The 20,251-nt window shown below is 44.1% G+C and overlaps 1 protein-coding gene across 1 annotated transcript; it reads right to left on the reverse strand.

Moving 5' to 3' along the window:
• Positions 1-694: 694 nt before the first annotated feature.
• cfdp1 (craniofacial development protein 1) lies at positions 695-11,854 on the reverse strand. The gene is made up of 7 exons (XM_068723541.1): positions 11,517-11,854; positions 9,843-9,969; positions 8,604-8,823; positions 8,338-8,453; positions 6,654-6,782; positions 3,931-4,089; positions 695-2,591 (listed from the first exon to the last, which is right to left on the reverse strand). The coding sequence occupies exons 1-7, from the start codon at positions 11,584-11,586 to the stop codon at positions 2,501-2,503; spliced, it is 912 nt and encodes a 303-aa protein (XP_068579642.1). The 5' UTR covers positions 11,587-11,854; the 3' UTR covers positions 695-2,500.
• Positions 11,855-20,251: the final 8,397 nt, after the last annotated feature.

Genomic DNA, 20,251 nt, shown 5'->3' on the forward strand with positions numbered 1-20,251 from the left:
GGTCAACTGGTCCAGCCAAAAAACTAAAACATTACAGCTGGGAGGGATCACTGCAAAGTCTGCAGGAACAATACTACTATAAATATTACTAGTCTTTGTTGAAAACCAAATGTACTGGCCCACCGACGCTCCGTGTAACCACGCCCACTCGCAATGCCCCTGTCCCCAAATTCCCGAACCCCGTCTCCAACAAAGTTATGTTCCCTGACTGAACTGCATTCTCAATTAGGTTTCAAGGGAAATGTATTTCCACACAGTTGTTGTAAATAGAAACTAAAGAAAAAAGCAACAACACTAGTTTGGTTACAGGACACAAACAGCGGTCTCCTGGGTGAAAGTCCTGTGGGTTTTGTTTTTTATACATCCATCTCCTTGAAGTCCTCTAAATGTGGACTTCTGTGGATTATCATAAGTATCTGATACATAAAAAAACAAAACACAGTTGTGTTTAATGGGAACATAAATGTTAGGAGGCTGCTTAAATTGAATCCTAAATAATGAAGATTTTTGGTTTAGCGTCTTTCACACAATTTATTCACATGATTACTTATTTCATAACGTCTCATCCTTGACTATTGATCCTTTTGGGGTTCCAGGTGAAAGAAGAACAGTGATGGATGCAGAGGCTCTTCACCGCCTACTTCTGAGAACAAACAGTCTGACACCTCAGCAAACAAACAAATCAACCAGCATATTCAAAATGATCCGTTTGTGTTTATTGAATATCTAATATTTACATGAATAAACAGAGAGCTGCACCAAGACTCCACGGTCAAACTAACACTCGCACCCGGTCTTCGTCCCCATGTTTGTTCATAAGCAGGACAAAGCGAACAGCACCTGAGGGACGGGCGGCCGGTGTGGTCCTCCTCCGATATGATGGATGAGACGCCGTTCGATTGATTCCACGTCTGCTGTGGCATCGATCGGCGTTACGGTGCTCTGTACAGTGTCCAGTGTCACCTGACTATGGATACACGTCACCATCAATCCAGTGGTGAGCAGGCCGTCTCAGTGTCCCATGATGGTTTACTAATCATGAAAACGTTAACATTTAAAGGCATTACATCAACCCCCAAAAACAACACAAAGGAAACTCAAATTCAGTTGAACATTGGAACAATAAAACCCAACAATGTCATGAACGTTACAAAACCTTGAACACAAAAGGACAGATTTAACCGTTACTGTCTTCATGAGGAGCCCCAGCATCTATTCTCCGTTGGTAATCTTGAGAAACTAGCAAGAGAAAAAAAACGATCCAACCGAAAAACACATCCCAGTGTCGCAAACTCTTTTCCAGAGAAAGTAGCTAGAATCTCTACCTACCAAAGTCTCTACATGCAGCGAGAGAGTCGCCAAGTCGGCAACACTGACAGCCCGCCTCTTCAGGCCTCCCTCCGAAGCCACACCCCCAAAATGATCATCATCAACGTAAACAACAAACATGGCTGTTAGCGCTCCCAGCTGTTAAGCTAGCAGCGTGTGGAAGACTCCAGTGACGAGATATAAAAGCACGGGCAGCTGTCGGGATGTAACAAAAAATACCGAAGACGTTGACCTACCTACCCCGCCTTTGACGCCCACGTGTGTAGAACTTGAATGAAACTTCAATCTTTCAACTTTTTTTGATGACATAAGCTTTTTTTTTTTCCCCCATAGAAAAAGTCAGGCTGGTCTCGTCAAGCATTCCCAGCAAATACCTCCGAAAAGTAATTCATAGATACGACACGAAAAGTCAACCTTGATGGTTTTGTCACTTCGGTAACGATACTTCGGTGGTTATTTTAACCCAAACAACAATCTGAGTTTTCTGTGAAGACGGAAGTTTCTGTAAAAAAAACACTGTATGACGTAACGAGCAAATATTTGTTTACTGGCTTTCGCAAGAAAAAAAACGCAGGAAAACTGAGGAGTAACTTTTCGTAGGACATCCCATGAACCGCTGTATGAGGAGTGTGCTTCGTTGTCTTTTTGGATAGTCCAAAGTCAGAAATGTTCAAAATGTTCAAAATGTGATTGTACCGGTTTACTTCATCCTGGGTTTTGTTTTAGTAGTAGTTCATAACCAGTCAGACTTAACTTGAGTACAATGTTATATGTAAATAAAAAAAATACAGAAACAAAACTACAAAAGTAAAACAAAACCTGAATTTATTCTTTAATCCTAAAACTGACTCCTAAATCAGCCCCGTCAGGAAGAAGAACCGGGAGGAGTGACCTCACTTCTTCAGTGTGAAGCGTCGACTCTGATTGGTTCTCATGGATGGAAGCTCAGGAAACACTCAAACTCAGCCAGTTATTAACCCCCCCTCCCCCCCCAGTCCTGAAATAGATTCCGCTTTGAGCTAACTTTACCAGGGGAGTAGAAACTCTGACATTAGAGACAGAGAAATCGAGATACAGGGAGCTTTGACATCTGTTCCACTGTGTGTGTGTGTGTGTGTGTGTGTGTGTGTGTGTGTGTGTGTGTGTGTGTGTGTGCAGTCAGTCTTTCGTGTCATTGTTTGGTGTTGCTCTGTCGCACGGCTTTTTCTCTCTCAAACTGGCGGTGGTCGACGCGCTCCAAGAAGTTCTTCCGCTCCACGTACCTGAAAACACACACAGACGGAGAACATTATCCATCCATCCATCAGAGAGTATAGGAGCCATGTGCTCATCTCTCACACACACACACACACACACACACACACACACACACACACACACACACACACACACACACACACACACACACACACACACACACACACACACACACACACACACACATTTTCCCACCGCTAAAACCACTTCTCTTTCCACTTCAGCACAGGAAGCAGTTACGCAATTTTTCCTGTTTTGTGTGTGTGTGTGTGTGTGTGTGTGTGTGTGTGTGTGTGTGTGTGTGTGTAGAATGATTTGAGTGCCTGTTGTGTCTAAGTGTTTCTAAATTAGCCCCCATCCTTCTGCTTGGTTGGAAGTTAGTACATGTTAAATATGTTGTCGGAGTGTGTGTGTGTGTGTGTGTGTGTGTGTGTGGCAGACTCATGTTATTACCCGAGGGTAGCTAGTCTTCCCATTGGCTCCCTCCACCCCTCCCTCCCCCCTCCCTCCCCCCCCTCCCTCCAGACTGCAGTATGATTCCTGCTCATATGAAATCAATGCCCCCCCCCCCCCCCCCCCCCCGCTGCTCTCTCATAATTAAGAACTCAGCGTTTTCCCGTTGGGCTGCTCACTGAGGTTGAGCTGTGTCAGCGTTTTGGGATTATTGAATTTAAAGTGGCAATCTTGAAGATTTTCATTTAAATAAATGGCCGTTAAAAGTCACAATGGTTACCGAGCCTCCGGCACACTGATGAAAGTGTTGCAATATTGAAGTATTTGCAGAATTACAGCCGGGCGTTTTTCTCCATTGTAGACACAGAAAATGCACACAAGGATTAAGAATCGCACGACAGGATGGAATTTCCACTTTAAGAGTCTGAGCACAATTCCTTTGTTTTTACTAAAATAGAACCTCCACACCCACCAGGACTGACATCCTGAAGGACTGACATCCTGAAGGACACTCTAGAATGTAGCTTAAAAGAGCCGCTGGCTCTCTGTAATATTAATATCACATTCTGTCCATTCTGAGCCGGTCAAATCTACAAAACGCCTTTTTAAAAACACGTCTCTGGCATTTGTTTGTACCGCTGTTTCTTCCTACTTAGCGACCGACAGACGTGGATATTGATTTATCTGTGATAAGCTAAAACTGTCCCAGATCAGCAATGTGTGACATCCGTCGGGTTTGATGGAGATGAAGCAGTTTGACCGACTTTGATGAGTCGGCCAACGGATTTGACATCTTTATCCCACAACAAGTGCCTGACTGAAGTCCAGCTCCAGTATGACTGTATTCAGAGTGATTGGGTGTACATGTGAGGGCCGGGTCCCGTCTCTTACCCGTCTCTGCCCCGGTTGTGGATGGCCAGCTCCTCGGTGATGCCCTCCTCCGACTTGAAAGCGTCCCAGTCCATCTTAGACTTCTCCAGCGTACTCATCTTCTGTTTCTTCGACCCCATGCGACCCAAGATGCTGGACACGCCTGCCGGCCGCTTGGCACTGCAAACAAGAACCCCGGGGGGGGGGGGGGGGGGGGACGTTAACGTTAGGGGACACTAAAGACACACAGAAACAGCTCACTGATCAAAAGTACTGTTTACATGTCAAACAAAGCAGGAAGCACACGGTACCAACAGCAGCACGTCACTGAAGCTTTGATGGATTCATTCATGGAGTCACACTTTAAAGTATGACAGAGACGCTTTTTAGCATCAGCAAGCGTCTCCGTCACGTATCCTTTGTTAGTCGGAGTGCAGCAGGCGGTTAAAGGAGCTGATGAAAATGTATGAGCTCGACTCAAAGCTGAGACTCCACAGTACTCTCCTCTAAAGAACGCCTCCGCTTCATGACAGCGCGGTGAAGCTGTGCTGAAGCTACGAAACGATGAAGACAGACACTGTGGTGCTGGTTTCCAGCTCGGCTGTTTAAAGCACCGTCTCTAAAGCTGAAACGGGGACTAACGGGTGAGATACCATGAAGCTGTGCTGACCAGAAGAAAGCCTTCGTCGACAAGATGTGGCGTGGTTCTCCTCCTGTGTTGAAGAAGGACGGTGGTGGTGTTTCAGCATCGGGAGAAAATGTTAGCCGACGGAAATTCTATAGAGTATTCAAACAATCGATCGGTCAATGGGTAGAGAAGAAATGAAGAACATCTGTCTCTGGATGAACTGTACAGACCAGAGAGCTCTACTACTCTACCTGGACGCCTGAAAGACTGACAACTTATTTTTAACATAATTAGTTTATACTTAAAAAAGGAAAAGTTTGAAGTAGAGAGGAGGGAAAGTGCTAAATTGGTCCTCACAAAGACAGCAATAAAAGCGCGCACACACACACACACACACACACACACACACACACACACACACACACACACGTCTAAATGTCACAACAATAAGGAATGGACCCGTTCAGCACTTCAGCGCCATCTTCTGTTGAAGAACATTTGGAATGTAGCTTCTAGAAAGCAGCCGTCGGTCATTTAGTGTGAGCGTGATGATGTTCCACTGGGGACCGCAGCAGAACCAGCATGTCATTGGCTGGAGCGTGACCGTTGTTAATCACCGCGAGCCTCTTGAACGACGGCCATGTTGGCATTCCACAACCACAACCCTGAGAAGCTCACACTAGAGCACTGCAGAGTGTTTCAACCACAGGCCTAAAGTCCTCTATCCCAGTCAAGACACGGTGTGTCCTAGATCCTGCCCCGTGTCCTAGGTCCTCCCCGTGTCCTAGATCCTGCCCCGTGTCCTAGGTCCTCCCCCGTGTCCTAGATCCTGCCCCGTGTCCTAGATCCTGCCCGTGTCCTAGGTCCTCCGCCGTGTCCTAGGTCCTCCCCCGTGTCCTAGATCCTGCCCCGTGTCCTAGGTCCTCCCCCGTGTCACTGAGCAGGCTGGGACTTCCTTCCTAGACCGATAACATCCACTCTGAGTCTCGTCATCTGTGCTCTTAATATGTTCATACATCAGAACTTCATGTAGCTTTGCGCTCTGTGATTCTTGTTGGTGTGTATTCCTCATGGCTGAAAAACATCACGTTGTGTTACGTCCCTGCCCCCCCCCCCCCCCGGGTAAACGCTGTGAACTCCACCGGCTCCAATCAGAGAACATCAGCGTAAAGCCTGGTCTTCTAGTACGCTGCAGATGTGCTTTGCAGACTTTCCTCGTCTCATGCGGTCAGGATGAATGTATGTGTGAAGGTTGACGCATTAGGTTCAACATACAGCTCAACATTGAGTTCAAGGAGTCGTTCAGCGTTCTGTGAAATGTGCCCGTTAGAGTGGTGTGTCCGTCAGGAAGAACGCGTTTGATTAAAAGTAGCATTCCTGTAAGTTTGGGATTCACAAGATGTCAAAACGTCTGATTCTGGTGTGAAAGAAATCTGGTCAATTTCAACATAAATGGAAAATAAATGGAAAACATAAAGATGAAGCAGTCAGCAAATATTCAAGTACAAATACCGTCATTTATTTCCTAATCACTTGAGTTAAAGTCTTATTAATAAGGTAGAGGCTGACTAACTTTAAAACGTTGCATGTTTTACTATGTTATATTACTGTGAGCATTAGTTCAGTCTGCAACAAACAAACACTAATTGAGTGTGTGTGTGTGTGTGTGTGTGTGTGTGTGTGTGTGTGTGTGAGAGAGCACATGCACACAAGGTTAATGGGGAGTGGTTCAGATGGCTCTTTCCTGTTGTGCTGCCCACACACACACACACACACACACACACACACACACACACACACACACACACACACACACACACACACACACACACACACACACACACACACACACACACACACACACACACACAGTGCTGAGAGATAAATAGGAAATTGCTGGTGGACAAACTGTACTTCCTGTCTGTTAGAAGATGATTTCCCGTTTCCTGTCTGGGGGGTTTTGGAGGGAAGGCGGGCACAGATACAACACTAAATCCACATGTCTACAACAGCCAAGACAATATCTAGTCTCATATCACAATACCGATATAATATCGACATATTGCAAAGCCGTACTGTGGGGGGGGGGGGGGGGGGGGGTGGTCGTTATGAATACCTGGTGCCAGGAAGAGCCGGTTGGCCCGGCGATGGGTCCTCCTCCTCCTCGTCGCCACTCTCCTCCTGCCTGGTGCTCTTCAGATAACTCCTAGCTTCCTTGGAGTCTGCCGACACCACTTTATCCACCCTGACAGTGGGAGACAGACGCACAACGTGATCGACTCTGGATTTAAAATGGCAGCAGACGGACCAGAGTTACTACAGTTGGCGCCGCGTGGTGGAGACGCTACCGACCCTTCACCACCACGAATCTCTGAAGACCTCTTGACATAAAAACAGGTCAAAAAATGACATTTGCGTCTCGCGCGGATGATTTTTACATACATATACACAAAGCCTATGAAATCAAATGTTGATTAATGCTCACTTTCCTTATCAAATGCATGTGATCACACAGGAGCAGCATCCTGTCCAAGCTGTGACAAAAGACCAAGATCCATCAACACATATCTCATCTCCACAGCTGCTGAGCTGCAGCTCAACCTGTGTTGAAAAGTAGAGAATAAAACAGGATGCAGGCCAGCCTCTCCCTCCACACACACACACACACACACACACACACACACACACACACACACACACACACACACACACACACACACACACACACACACACACACACACACACACACACAGTCAGAGAGACACATCTGTCCGCGTCCCACCGTGGGGGATGAGACAGAGGGGCTATATGAGGAACAACCGCTGCGTCCTCTGGGAACGCCGGCGCCGCACCGACTCCCCCGACCACGTGCATCCATCACGGCGACACCGACGGGCTTTTCCCGGTTATGTATGCCGATTACGTGCAGGCGTAATCACACGGAGCGTTCGGCGAGGGGAAGACACCGGAGTCCCGTGGAGGATGAAGCAAAAAGACACGAGGGCACCTGGCTACTCTGTGAACCACCGGAGCAGAGGTCACCCTAACACCAGCGCCGGTCTACAACCAGCACAGCTCAGCTCAGAGCCAGCAGCGTTCACGAGGCTCCGTCGGATAAGTTACAACCGCCGTCCCCGTGCTAATCTCACGCTGGTGTAATTACAGAGTGCACGGCTTCACACATAATCAATCAGATGAATTACACCTGAGATCATCTCGGGTTTCTGAATGAACACGGCTCAGACGTTGACATCGCTCCACCTGGATGTGTGACACATTCTGCTTTCCTTCTACTTCAAACACACAGGACAAGATTTACGATATTGATGAATCTGTTTCTTAATGTTCTCTAATCATTTGTATTGATTTGTTTCTATTGTTCCATCTATAGTTTAAATTGAACCTTTGTTAACTTTCAGAGGTGCTTCATGAATAAAGTTACTATTATAATAACTACTATCTAACGTACCATACTTCATGATGACTCATCCGGCCTGCGTCTGCGGGACTTATTGGCACCTCCTACTGGTCGGTGTGAACACTAACTTCAGATCGTCGATTCTCCACCGGAGGCTATTTGTTTGGGTTGTGTTGTATGTTGGTTACACTGAATGTATAGAGGAACATAATCTCAAGAGGACGCCAGCAGCTCTTATTCACTGAAAGGTTATTATTATTATTTAGTTGTGAGCTTCAAACGTTTTCATTTAAGGAGGTCCAGGTGTGAAAAAATGAAACGATAACATCTAGTCGTGTTCCAAACACAGCTCAGTGTGGCGATGATGTTCAGAGGACTCACCGAACTTCTTCTCCAGCAAAGTCAAACACTTTAGTGATGGTGACCGTAGCGGGTTCTGATGCTGCTGCTTCTGTGCTCGACGGAGCCACCGTCACCCCTGAGGAATCCTCCCGAGTCTGAGGAGAGACGAGGACGTCAGACACACAGAGGACACGGCAGCTTTGATAATCAATGCTTCATGTTGTTCATTCAGGTCCAACAAAACAAACAAGCCTCTCCATGCATCTGTGAATGTTTGGTTGTTAAGACACGGCCCCAGCGTTCACCTTCTGAGCCGCGCTACACTGCGAGGGTTCTTTGGGTCTGGATCCGACATCGGACAGGAAACTGGCCCAGAGGTCGTCAGACTTCTTCTTCTGTCGCTCGTCGTCGTCCTCCCGTACCGCCGTGACTCTTCCCGCCTCTTCCTGCGGCGGCGGCGACTCCTCGGCTCCGCCTCCGTCCCTCTCTTCCTCGTCTACTTTCAGCACTCCTTTCTTCCTCTTCCTGTGGATTTGTCCGAGGGGTACCAGTGAATAAAAGGTAAGCTGCTAAATTCAGAGCATCAGAAAAAGCATGAAAACAGCTCTCATCCCTGTAAAGACACAGAGTGATGTGAACCCAAGCAGAGGGTTAACTTCTCTCAACTTCTCTGGGTATTAAAGTCCTGCAGCTCTGTGGAGACGGCACAGTCACGGCAGGAAGTAGAACAAGCATGAACATGTCTTCTGTGCCCTATGACACCGCTCCAACGCCGCCAATCATTAATAAACAACAACAAAAGTTGCTTTTCAAACCTGCTAGTGGGTTTAAAATAAAACTGTACTAAATGCAACTGAATTGTGTCAGCTGGTTAAAAATGGCGGACGTCTCTGCTCAAGAATTCAGGAAAAGCCGATGATAAAACGCTGATAAAACGCTGATAAAACGCTGATGAAACGCTGATGAAACGCTGATAAAACGCTGATGAAACGCTGATGAAACGCTGATAAAACGTTGATGAAACGCTGATGAAACGCTGATAAAACGCTGATGAAACGCTGATGAAACGCTGATAAAACGCTGATAAAACGCTGATAAAACGCTGATGAAACGCTGATAAAACGCTGATAAAACGCTGATGAAACGCTGATAAAACGCTGATAAAACGCTGATGAAACGCTGATAAAACGCTGATAAAACGCTGATAAAACGCTGATGAAACGCTGATGAAACGCTGATAAAACGCTGATAAAACGCTAACTCATCCAAGATGTCGGAGAAAACTTTAGTTTCAGGTCCACATCAGAACGAAATAGGAAAAGTGGAGCCTAACGTCAACTGAGCCTCAACTGTGTCGCAGACAGCTTTGCATTTACGCGTCGCATCCTTGTAATTACACGACGTTCCAGAGGAAAGGTTTGATCGGGGCCTTCGGCTCATTTACAGACTCGTTGGCTTGTCATGGGACTTTCGAGGAGCAGAGAGCTTCTAAGTGCTCCTGTAGGTGTGATGATATTCAAATAGCATTGTCTCGAGCCTCTCACCTCACACCGACGTCCGTCTTCTTCCTCTTCTTCTTGCTGACATCGTGCGGATGCGGCACACCGTCGCCCTCGAGCAGAGGCTCTTCCCTTTCACACTCATTGATGTCGTCCTCGCTGAGGTTGTCGTCTGAGGAGGGAATGAGAAAGAGGAGGTGAACACGCAGAGATATACAGATATCTAGATATACAGATATCTAGATGTACAGATATATAGATATACAGATATCTAGATATACAGATATATAGATATACAGATATCTAGATATACAGATATATAGATATATAGATATACAGATATACAGATATATAGATATCTAGATATACAGATATATAGATATACAGATATATAGATATACAGATATCTAGATATATAGATATACAGATATATAGATGTACAGATATATAGATATACAGATATCTAGATATATAGATGTACAGATATATAGATATACAGATATCTAGATATACAGATATATAGATGTACAGATATATAGATATACAGATATCTAGATATCTAGATATATAGATGTACAGATATATAGATATACAGATATCTAGATATATAGATGTACAGATATATAGATATACAGATATCTAGATATATAGATGTACAGATATATAGATATACAGATATATAGATATACAGATATCTAGATATATAGATGTACAGATATATAGATATACAGATATCTAGATATATAGATGTACAGATATATAGATATACAGATATCTAGATATCTAGATATATAGATGTACAGATATATAGATATACAGATATCTAGATATATAGATGTACAGATATATAGATATACAGATATCTAGATATATAGATGTACAGATATATAGATATACAGATATATAGATATACAGATATCTAGATATATAGATGTACAGATATATAGATATACAGATATCTAGATATATAGATGTACAGATATATAGATATACAGATATCTAGATATCTAGATATATAGATGTACAGATATATAGATATACAGATATCTAGATGTACAGATATATAGATATACAGATATCTAGATATATAGATATACAGATATCTAGATATACAGATATATATAACAGGGCCAATATCACAATTTACAGAACTTCAGCAAAGTCGTGTCGTGTCGGTATTTTAACATGTTATTGTTCTACAAATGTCTGTTGTCCAATTAAATTCCATATTTTGAGCGTAGTTGGTGATCTGATGTACATTCTATTCAGAGGCGTTTCTAATATTCAGCCCCATTGAGGACACAATAATAGAAACACCTCTCAATACAAGGCCTCGGTACAGCAGCTGATGATTGTAAATTACACATTAAACAATGTGTCAAAAAGAGTCCAATCACGGTAATAGACGGCCTGGTGACAAACGACGCGATGTGACGCGCACCACCCTTTGACTTACAGCAGCCTCGCGATCAAGGTGCGCGTGCACTGTCTGAACAAATGGTCGACCACCTCTAACGGGAGAGCGTGACGTCGAGGGGTCAGGCCACCACAGCTGTTTCTGGTTTACCGTGCTCATGACTTTATGCTAAACGTTGGTCGTCAGACGTGTTACGTTAATTAGCTCAACTTTAAGCATTCAAACCCACTAGAACCTTCCATACGGTGTTTTCCCTTCAGAAGCACTGCGTTTGCACAACGCGAGCTGTTCACCGCGCTCACCTGATGGGACGTAGTCCGCGTCTTCGTTAGACGAGTATCCGTCAGAGTCGTAGTCAGAATAGGTCATCATTTTTGGCGGAAAGGCTTCGGACTACAAGTGCAGTAACGTTAGCGTTAGATGAAAACAAGGCTAACGTTACAAGGAGTCAGTGCGTCTTCTGTTAGCTTATCTGCTGCTTCCACATAACGTAAACATAACTGGCTTCAAAGTCCTCCTTATGAAACAAGAACACAGTACAGGACACGAATGACTTCAAAGGGCAGAATGTATGGAACAGGGACGCTTTCTTTGCAGCGCTTTTTGGAAACGAGGAATACAAATGTGACGTCCTGTGGCAACGACGGCAAGCTCCAAGGTTCAAATATTTCCGCTCTTGCGCATGTCTTACTTTGTGGCGACGACCAGGCAACGTTAAGATGCATTAGCGCCACCTATATGACCGGAGGGGAATATCATTTACATTTAAAGCAAGAAGTGAGCCAGCAAGTGTACTCATTTAAGTTATTTTAATACTTAAAAATGTAATATAAAATAATATATATATATATATATATATATATATATATGTATATATATATATATATATAGAGAGAGAGAGAGAGAGAGAGAGAGAGAGAGAGAGAGAGAGAAAGAGAGAGAGAATTAAGGAGTATGTTTATGTCTATTCTGCATTAGAGGACTTTAGAAATGGTCTACGACCAGCAGGGGGTGCTGTGTGGTTAAAATACGCTCTGAGACCTTGGCGGAGCATCTGGAGACTAACACACACACACACACACACACACACACACACACACACACACACTTTCATCTGCATATCTGCTTCCATTGATATTATCTCTCACACACACACATGTCTATGCCAGGGCTGCAAGCCTACAACTACCCATTACTTTCATAACCAATAGTTTGACCTATATGACATCACCTTGTACCAGGCATCTTTAATTTACTCTAAACGTAAAACAAGTAAACGTAACAGACGTTTTCACAATCGAGAAGCTTAAACAAGAGAGTCTGTAAAGAAGGACTTCAGTGAGTTGCTGATCATCAACACACTTAAAGGGGAACCACCCCTGTTTACAAACTTCATACATTTTAATCGTGTCGTCTAAGACGGTCCAAGTGTAACAGATCCGCTCCATGGACAATGAATTGGGAGATGACACTGAGAGCATCCAGGGGAATGTTCTGAGTGTATGGGAACCTGTTCAATAGAATAAGTAATTTATTACTTTTGGGTGTAAAAAAAGAATACAAACATTCTGTGGGTCCACAGAGTCAAGCTCACGTTCACTGTTAGAATCTACTGTATGTCTGAAGTGGACGAAGTCATCGTGACATCACACGTCGGTTTGTGGAGTGCCGTTTTGAAGCGATTTTGCCGTCGCCGTCTTGGAATACGACCGTCGCCGTGTTGGCTTTTTTGCAACCGACGAACGGAAGTCACCGTATTTGGAATGCGGAGGAGTGACAAAGAGACGCCGTAAGAGACGGGATTAGGCTCGGCCTAGTGGTCCTTCATGGTCCGGTTGACTCTCAATGGACCATGATGTACGAAATGAACACCATGCTGTATCGAAGAAGACTTGAAACTAGAGATTGAGACCATGAACTCGGGAATGAATGCCGACTGTAACCTTTACCACGAAAAACAAAAGCCAGACCTTTTTTATTAAAGCACCAGACCGGCAGAAAAACGGTAAGATGTCGATGTAAGGATACGTACAAGCAGCAGACTTCTACAAAAAGAAAAGAGATGATTAGATAAATAATGATAATGTGTGTGTTGAACTAGAATAAATCAAGGACACCTTGAATGAGACAAGGTGACTTCTTTTCAGTGTGTGTGTGTGTGTGTGTGTGTGTGTGTGTGTGTGTGTGTGTGTGTGTGTGCATATGAGTCATGTAATGAATGTTGTTCGTTGTTATACAGGACTAAATTACTGGTCGTGACTCATGCTGATCAGTCCAGAGCAAATAAAGATATAATAAAAAGATAGAGGAGTTTAACGCCGCTAAAGAATTCTTCAAACCTCCAAAGCATCCCACACTAGTGTGATCACATACTGCCGCAAAAAGTAGACATCACGTGGGTTAGTAACTAAGTTTGAATTCATCTCCCGAACAAAAATCGTTGGAAATCAAAGTCGCCCATGTTGGTTTTTGAAGGGAGAACAGAGACGATGTATTATCAGACAGTAAAGACCGTAAAGAAGCGGCCGAGAGACGCACAAAGAGAGGCGGCCATTATTCCTAAATAACCCATAATTGCCGTGTCACGATGTAATGTGTTTAGGTGGCTGCCGTGCGGCTCCATTTGAAGATGACCTGAATGACGAGTGATTAAGTGTAATTTGCACATATTATTATTAGCGGGGGGGGGGGGGGGGGGTTGACAGAGTGGTGCTCGTCATCACATTGAGTGACGAGGACGGCCGATTAGCTCCGTGATCAAATAGTGTACAAAGCCAAGTAAACTGACAGCGTGCTGAGTTCAGTGTTTGATTACTATCAGAACCCCGGAGTGTGATCCTGCTCCCCCAGTACTCTGGTACAACAGTGTGACTATGACGGACGCTGAGATATGAAAAATATGAATACACTTGATTCATTTCATAAAAACAGATGCAGCTCTTTGCATTCAGAGTAATGACAAAAGAGTGGAGCACATTTTAAAACTTTAAAGTATTTTTTTTTTTTACAGGAGGGGAGTAAAAACAATACTAGTATAATAGCAAGGACACGTTTTTGTACATTTTGGAAATGTATGCTTTACACTGATTCACCATATTTGATCGTCCTAGCAACCGCCACCTGAGAAGCGACTGTTTGGGAAAAAGGCGGGCTCTTTATAAAAAGACTTGAACTATCTGTCAATCAAACTCTTGCCGTCGGCCAGGAGAAAAGCCTTCAGAGTCCTTCTGTCTTTCTTGTTTCATTGAAGAAACACTCTCCAGTTCCGACAGACTGGATGCTAGCGCAGCAGCTAAGCTAACCTCCTCAGGAGCCGCCATTGTTGTTTGGAACCAAGCAGTCGCCTCACGCACCTAAAGCCACGCCCACAGCAGCCGGTAGCTCCTCACTACCGGCCGACCGGACACAAACGCATTACTCGAGGCCTAACAAGACGGATTTGTTCATGTGATTTGTAATCCTTACTGTGCAAAGTAAACGCTTTAAACATGTCTCTGTGACTGGACCAACAAATCAATGGAGCAAAGGTTTTACTACAAAATCTATAGGTCTGCCCTAACATTACCATTACCACCACTCCTACTCCTACTATTACTACTACTACTACTACTACTATTACTACTACTATTACTACTCCTACTCCTACTATTACTACTACTACTACTACTACTACTACTATTACTACTACTACTACTTATATTACTACTACTATTACTACTCCTACTTCTACTACTACTACTACTAATAATAATAATATTACTACTGCTACTACTCCTACTCCTACTACTACTACTACTACTACTACTACTCCTACTACTACTACTACTACTACTACTACTACTCCTACTACTACTACTGCTACTACTACTACTACTCCTACTACTACTACTACTACTGCTACTACTCTTACTACTACTACTACTACTACTACTACTACTCCTACTACTACTACTACTACTGCTACTACTCTTACTACTACTACTACTACTACTACTTCTACTCCTACTCCTACTACTACTACTACTACTACTGCTACTACTAATATTACTACCACTCCTTCTCCTACTCCTACTCCTACTACTTCTACTACTTCTACTACTACTACTGCTACTACTAATATTACTACTGCTACTACTACTACTCCTACTCCTACTACTAATACTACTCCTACTACTCCTACTTCTACTACAACTATGCTATTCCTCTAAGAAATGTAATTATTTAAATGGTCTTCTGTTGGCTTAAAATTCAATTCAGACTTTTGAAAACCACATGTATGTGGATTGTTGAGGATCCTGCATTGAGAGCAGGCCAGATTATTATGGTATGGATTCAAATGTATCAGATTTGTCAGCTAGACATTCATTCTGTGAACTCTGGTCCAGCACGGTGGAACAAGAATAGGTTTCAATGCTGTTTACGCCACTTGAGGGATGTTCATGTTTGTCATTTTAAAGTGACTTCTGTCACCATATGGAGGCTCTGCATGATTCACGTCTGTAACAGATTTTTAGGCATTCTATTGTCTCAAATGGTTTGAAAAAACCCCCGTATATAGCTGTTGTAAATCTGCAGTAGGGATGGGATATAGGATTTTATCATTTATATTATGAAACGTGGTGAATTTCCATTATCAGGACAATGACGAATATCGTCATGTGTAACTTGGAAAAAGTTTTCTGGCTCGCTGTCATGGCAGAGAAATGAAAATAGAGCCTGGTTTAACAAAACAGTTGAAACAACAGCCCCCACTGATGGGAATGTAATTCAAAATGATGTGATCCTGATCCTGTACAAAGGTGATATCGACAGGTGAAACCCCAACGCTCCAGCATAGATCAGAACGTACGCCGTAGATCGCCCGAGCTGGATCCAGATCTTCCATAAGCGAAGAGGAAATAAAAGATATATATCTTATCAGGACACCTTTTTGCTGTTGCTGCGACTCTGCATTTCCACCTCAAGTGTGAACAAAGAAGTCGTACGATCGCCCCGTCCTGGTCTGGCCTCGCCTCACACCGAGGACGAAGCCGCGCGGTGACGGACGCTTGTCGCCCGACGGAAATAGAATTCTAATCCGAAATTTCTGCTGTTTCCTTTTTCTACTTTTGTGTGTGCCAGTGAGAGTCTAAAGACCTCTGATGGATTTCAACTGTGTGTGTGTGTGTGTGTGTGTGTGTTGGTGCGGATCCCAGGATGATCCCAGCCTCTCTAAATGCTAATGATGTGTGCAGGTGAGCGATCGAGAGAGCCCTGCTTCAGACCAGCAGGGGAACGCGAGGAGCATAATCAACCTCATTCACAGCAAAGAAATAATCACAATGAGCGAGCAAGAGGTTGTACTGGAGCTGTGTTACCTGAGGAGACCTTCCCTGTGGGCCTCATGTGTCATCGACTTCACCCAAAATACATGGTATTGACACGCAGAGAAGCCTGAGTTTACAGAGAGAAAATCATTTCCCCTCCATCCTCCCCTAAACAAATGACATGCATGTATGTATACACTTAATATATATGTATCAATATTAGTTGTGTTAATGCTCTTTTGTACTTTCTAGATATTTGGACAAATGGTATTTTGAACATTGTTGTTGAAACTTTCATGCCAAAAAGTGACTTTAATGATGAAATAGCATCGTGTAAGAACTGGCCGTGGTTGGGACCAGGTACTCTCTTCCTGGCCCGTCTAGATAATGTTAGTTCATTTAATGTTTAAACGATAAAATTCTGTCCGGCTCTGACACGCTGCACCTTTAAGACATTAAAAGCATTCAGAACCCTTTCTCATTCTAGCGTCTACCTCGCTGTCAGTGCTGTAGCATCCTTTCCCTTTGAACAACTTGAGAAATCCGAATGCAGGATGAGAGCCCATTTCAAGAATGACGCTATGGGCCGCATGTCTTTGTGTCCCGCTGAGGCGGTCCTATTGTCGCCGTCTCTCCAGCTACCTTTTCCTGGATCCGTCAATTATGCTGAAATAGCTCACCGGTCGCATCCTTTTCTCTCTCTGCCCAGCAAGACCCCTGTTCCTTCTGAAAGAACAGAGGTCTGTTGTGCTTCGCTACTGCTGGGTCTCCTTTGATGCTGAGGACAGCACAGACAGATATGAAGGCAGATGAAACTGAGGTCCTGGTGTCCCCCCCCCCCATGCACTCACAACCTGGTAATTGAGAATTTGGGGAAGAAAAAGAAAAAGAAACAAAAACTGTTTTTTCCTCTGTTTCCTTCTCCCCAAACTTGTCGGGTGATTTGTCTCATCGTTTATATATATGAGGCCAGGATTTATATGCCCATCGATAGATTTTTTTCAAACTGTTGTTTCTGTCAAAAGAAGCAACGTTTTTTGGTGATTTCTTTGGAACGAAGTTGATTTCTCTGAGCCTTTGTACCACAATTAAAGGCATCAACCGTCACGTGGTGCCGAACCGGTTGAGCTGCACCTATATTCATGAAACAACATCCCAGAGGCTCGATAGCGTAGTGCCCACCCTTCAGTTCACCCTCAGGTTAAACGCTGCTAGGCCTGTCAGCACTGTTAGCGCTGGAAGCTGCAAGCCGCCGGCTCGGCCGTCGCCGTGTGGATGCTTGCTCTGAATAACCAATTTTGCACCTTTGGTGAGTTTTGGTGAGTCTTTGGAAGTGTGACACTCCGGTAAAGGACAGCGGCCGCTGCAGACACAACGACAGAACTTTTCTGTTTCATTATTTTCCTTTATGTGGATGTTTATGTTATTTTGAGTATTGATTTTTGTATTTTATATATTGCAATATGTCCTAATCGGGGAGAGTTCTTCTATGTCTGCATGGCGTGTTAGATGTACAAAATCATTAAACATATATTTAAACAAAAACAGAAGTTGAAGAGCCTACAGGACAACTACTGAAAGCCTCAACAGACGTTACCAGGACCTGGATGTCATGCTCCTTTGGAGGAAACTCTTCCTCATGTGGAAGATTCATTCCTCACACACTAAGTAACACCAAACCTTATTTGAAGACATGGATCCATACAGGTCAATAGTTTGCCGTGCAGAAGATCGATTCATAACTGTCACTGTAATCCAATTCAGACCTCCACGGTGGTCTGCATTGACCGCAGTAGACGGACATTGAGGCAAAGCAGAGCAGGATGATCGGGTTCAGAGCGCGGACGCAACACTCCGACCGATTGTAACTCAATCCATCCAGCTCCGCAATGATGTGGCATCCAGAGCAACAGCATCCAAACCTACCAACCTCACGTCCGCCGCAAAACGAGCCGCTACGTTATAAGATAGTTAATACTAGAGGTATGATTTGCACTTTTCTTCTTATTTTGCTGTGTTCAGGACTCTTCTGGATGTCAGCAAAGAGCCTTTGGGTCCGCACTGGTGTGTAACCGCCAGTCAATGGCAGCGCACAATGTTACCCAGCGCAACTTTAAAGCTACGGACCTTGTATTTTGACGTTTCCTAATGCAGCTACAGTGTGCGCTCATGAGCCACTTAACAGGCAGCTCCTCCAAACTGTGAATCACGCGGGGCCAGTCTCAACATTACCAATCGTGCAGACAGAGCCGAGAGGCTCACTGAAGTGTTTGACTCAACGTCAGAGCTGGCACGACACACGGCGTAAGGGATGTGAAGCCTCACACCACAAAATATATGTTTCTAACACGCAAAACCGAGGAGCTGATTGTTGGTTTTATGGGGAAAAAGGAGGCAAAGACACCCCCCCCCCCCTCCCCCTGTCATCATCAATGGAGCTGAGGTGGAGCAACAGTTTTAGGTTTCCCCGACGTGGTCGCCACACATCTCCATCCTCAGAAACGGCTGTATTTCTTGAAGAACACGTTGACATGGTTTGTGTAAGGTCCGGGACAGGAGGGCTCCTCAGCAGGGAAATTCAAACCACCAAGAGCATCACTGGTACCCATCCATCGAGCGCCGGTGATATCGGTGAGGTGGGGTGCCTGCGCAGAGCCCAAAGGATATTGAAGGACAAACCCGACCAGCCACAGCTTGTTCACCCTGCAGCCTGTTTCCACCTTAACTCCACCTCATCCTCTGCACTCCACCATAAACAAATGCCTCCCCTCAGATTAGTGGGGGCCTAAATCTGGGCCTAAATTTGATTTCAAGATGATTCAATTACTGTATTTAAATTTAAAGAAAGACCCTATGAGGAAATACATGATCTGGCATAAGAACTTCTGATCTCACAGTGTACCGTGGCCACAGTGTGTCTGAACAGGTGCATCCCATGTTCTGATGGGGGTGTTTACCTTGTACACACATTAATACAGTAAACAGAAACCACAGATCCGTTGTTGTAAACTTTTTGTGATGATGTCTACGATGAATTTGTAGTTATTCCTGCCTTGTTGTAAATTCGGCAAACGAAGGATATTAAGTTATTTCTGTCTTTGTGTAAAACCATCGTCCGGTTGTCTCGGCCTGAGAAAAACCTTTATCTTTTAAACCAACAACTAAGAATGTCTTAAATTAAAAACCAAAAGCAGAGTTTGGTCATTTCATAATTATTACAATTCATCCCATTTCTGCTAGTTTTTGGTTTCTTGCTATTTAATGACAAACAGACATGAACTGGACCAGAGGCAGTAGAGAGCCTAATGCCTTGTTTACCCCCCCCCCCGCCAGTAGATGTAAAGCATGTTCGTAATCAAATACAGCTAATGCTTTCTTTTCTGTTGATGCATATTGAACATATTACAACAACAACCAATTACCTCTTCCTCAGACGGTTTATTTTTCATTCTAGATTAAGAATGGGGATGTTGTCTTCCAGAGCCAGAGGAACACTGCCATGAGTTGGATGAATGCAGGACTGCTTGTTGTAAGCCAATTTAAAAGTTAGAAATCGGCATATTCCTTTAACTGACGTGAGAAAGGTTTCCTGTCCTTGGCAGCCTTGGCTACCAGAGCGTTTGTGTCAACTGCATATGACATCAACGGAGCAGTTACTCCCCTCACCACTCACTGGTTAGACCCAAACAACAAACGTTTTTAACATTTTTAGCAGCTCTGGAGGGCTGCCC

Source organism: Cebidichthys violaceus, unplaced genomic scaffold (genome assembly GCF_023349555.1).
Source record: "Cebidichthys violaceus isolate CVI_PGR_0920_01 unplaced genomic scaffold, fCebVio1.0.p SCAF_3, whole genome shotgun sequence".
In the NCBI taxonomy this organism is placed as follows: Eukaryota; Metazoa; Chordata; class Actinopteri; order Perciformes; family Stichaeidae; genus Cebidichthys; species Cebidichthys violaceus.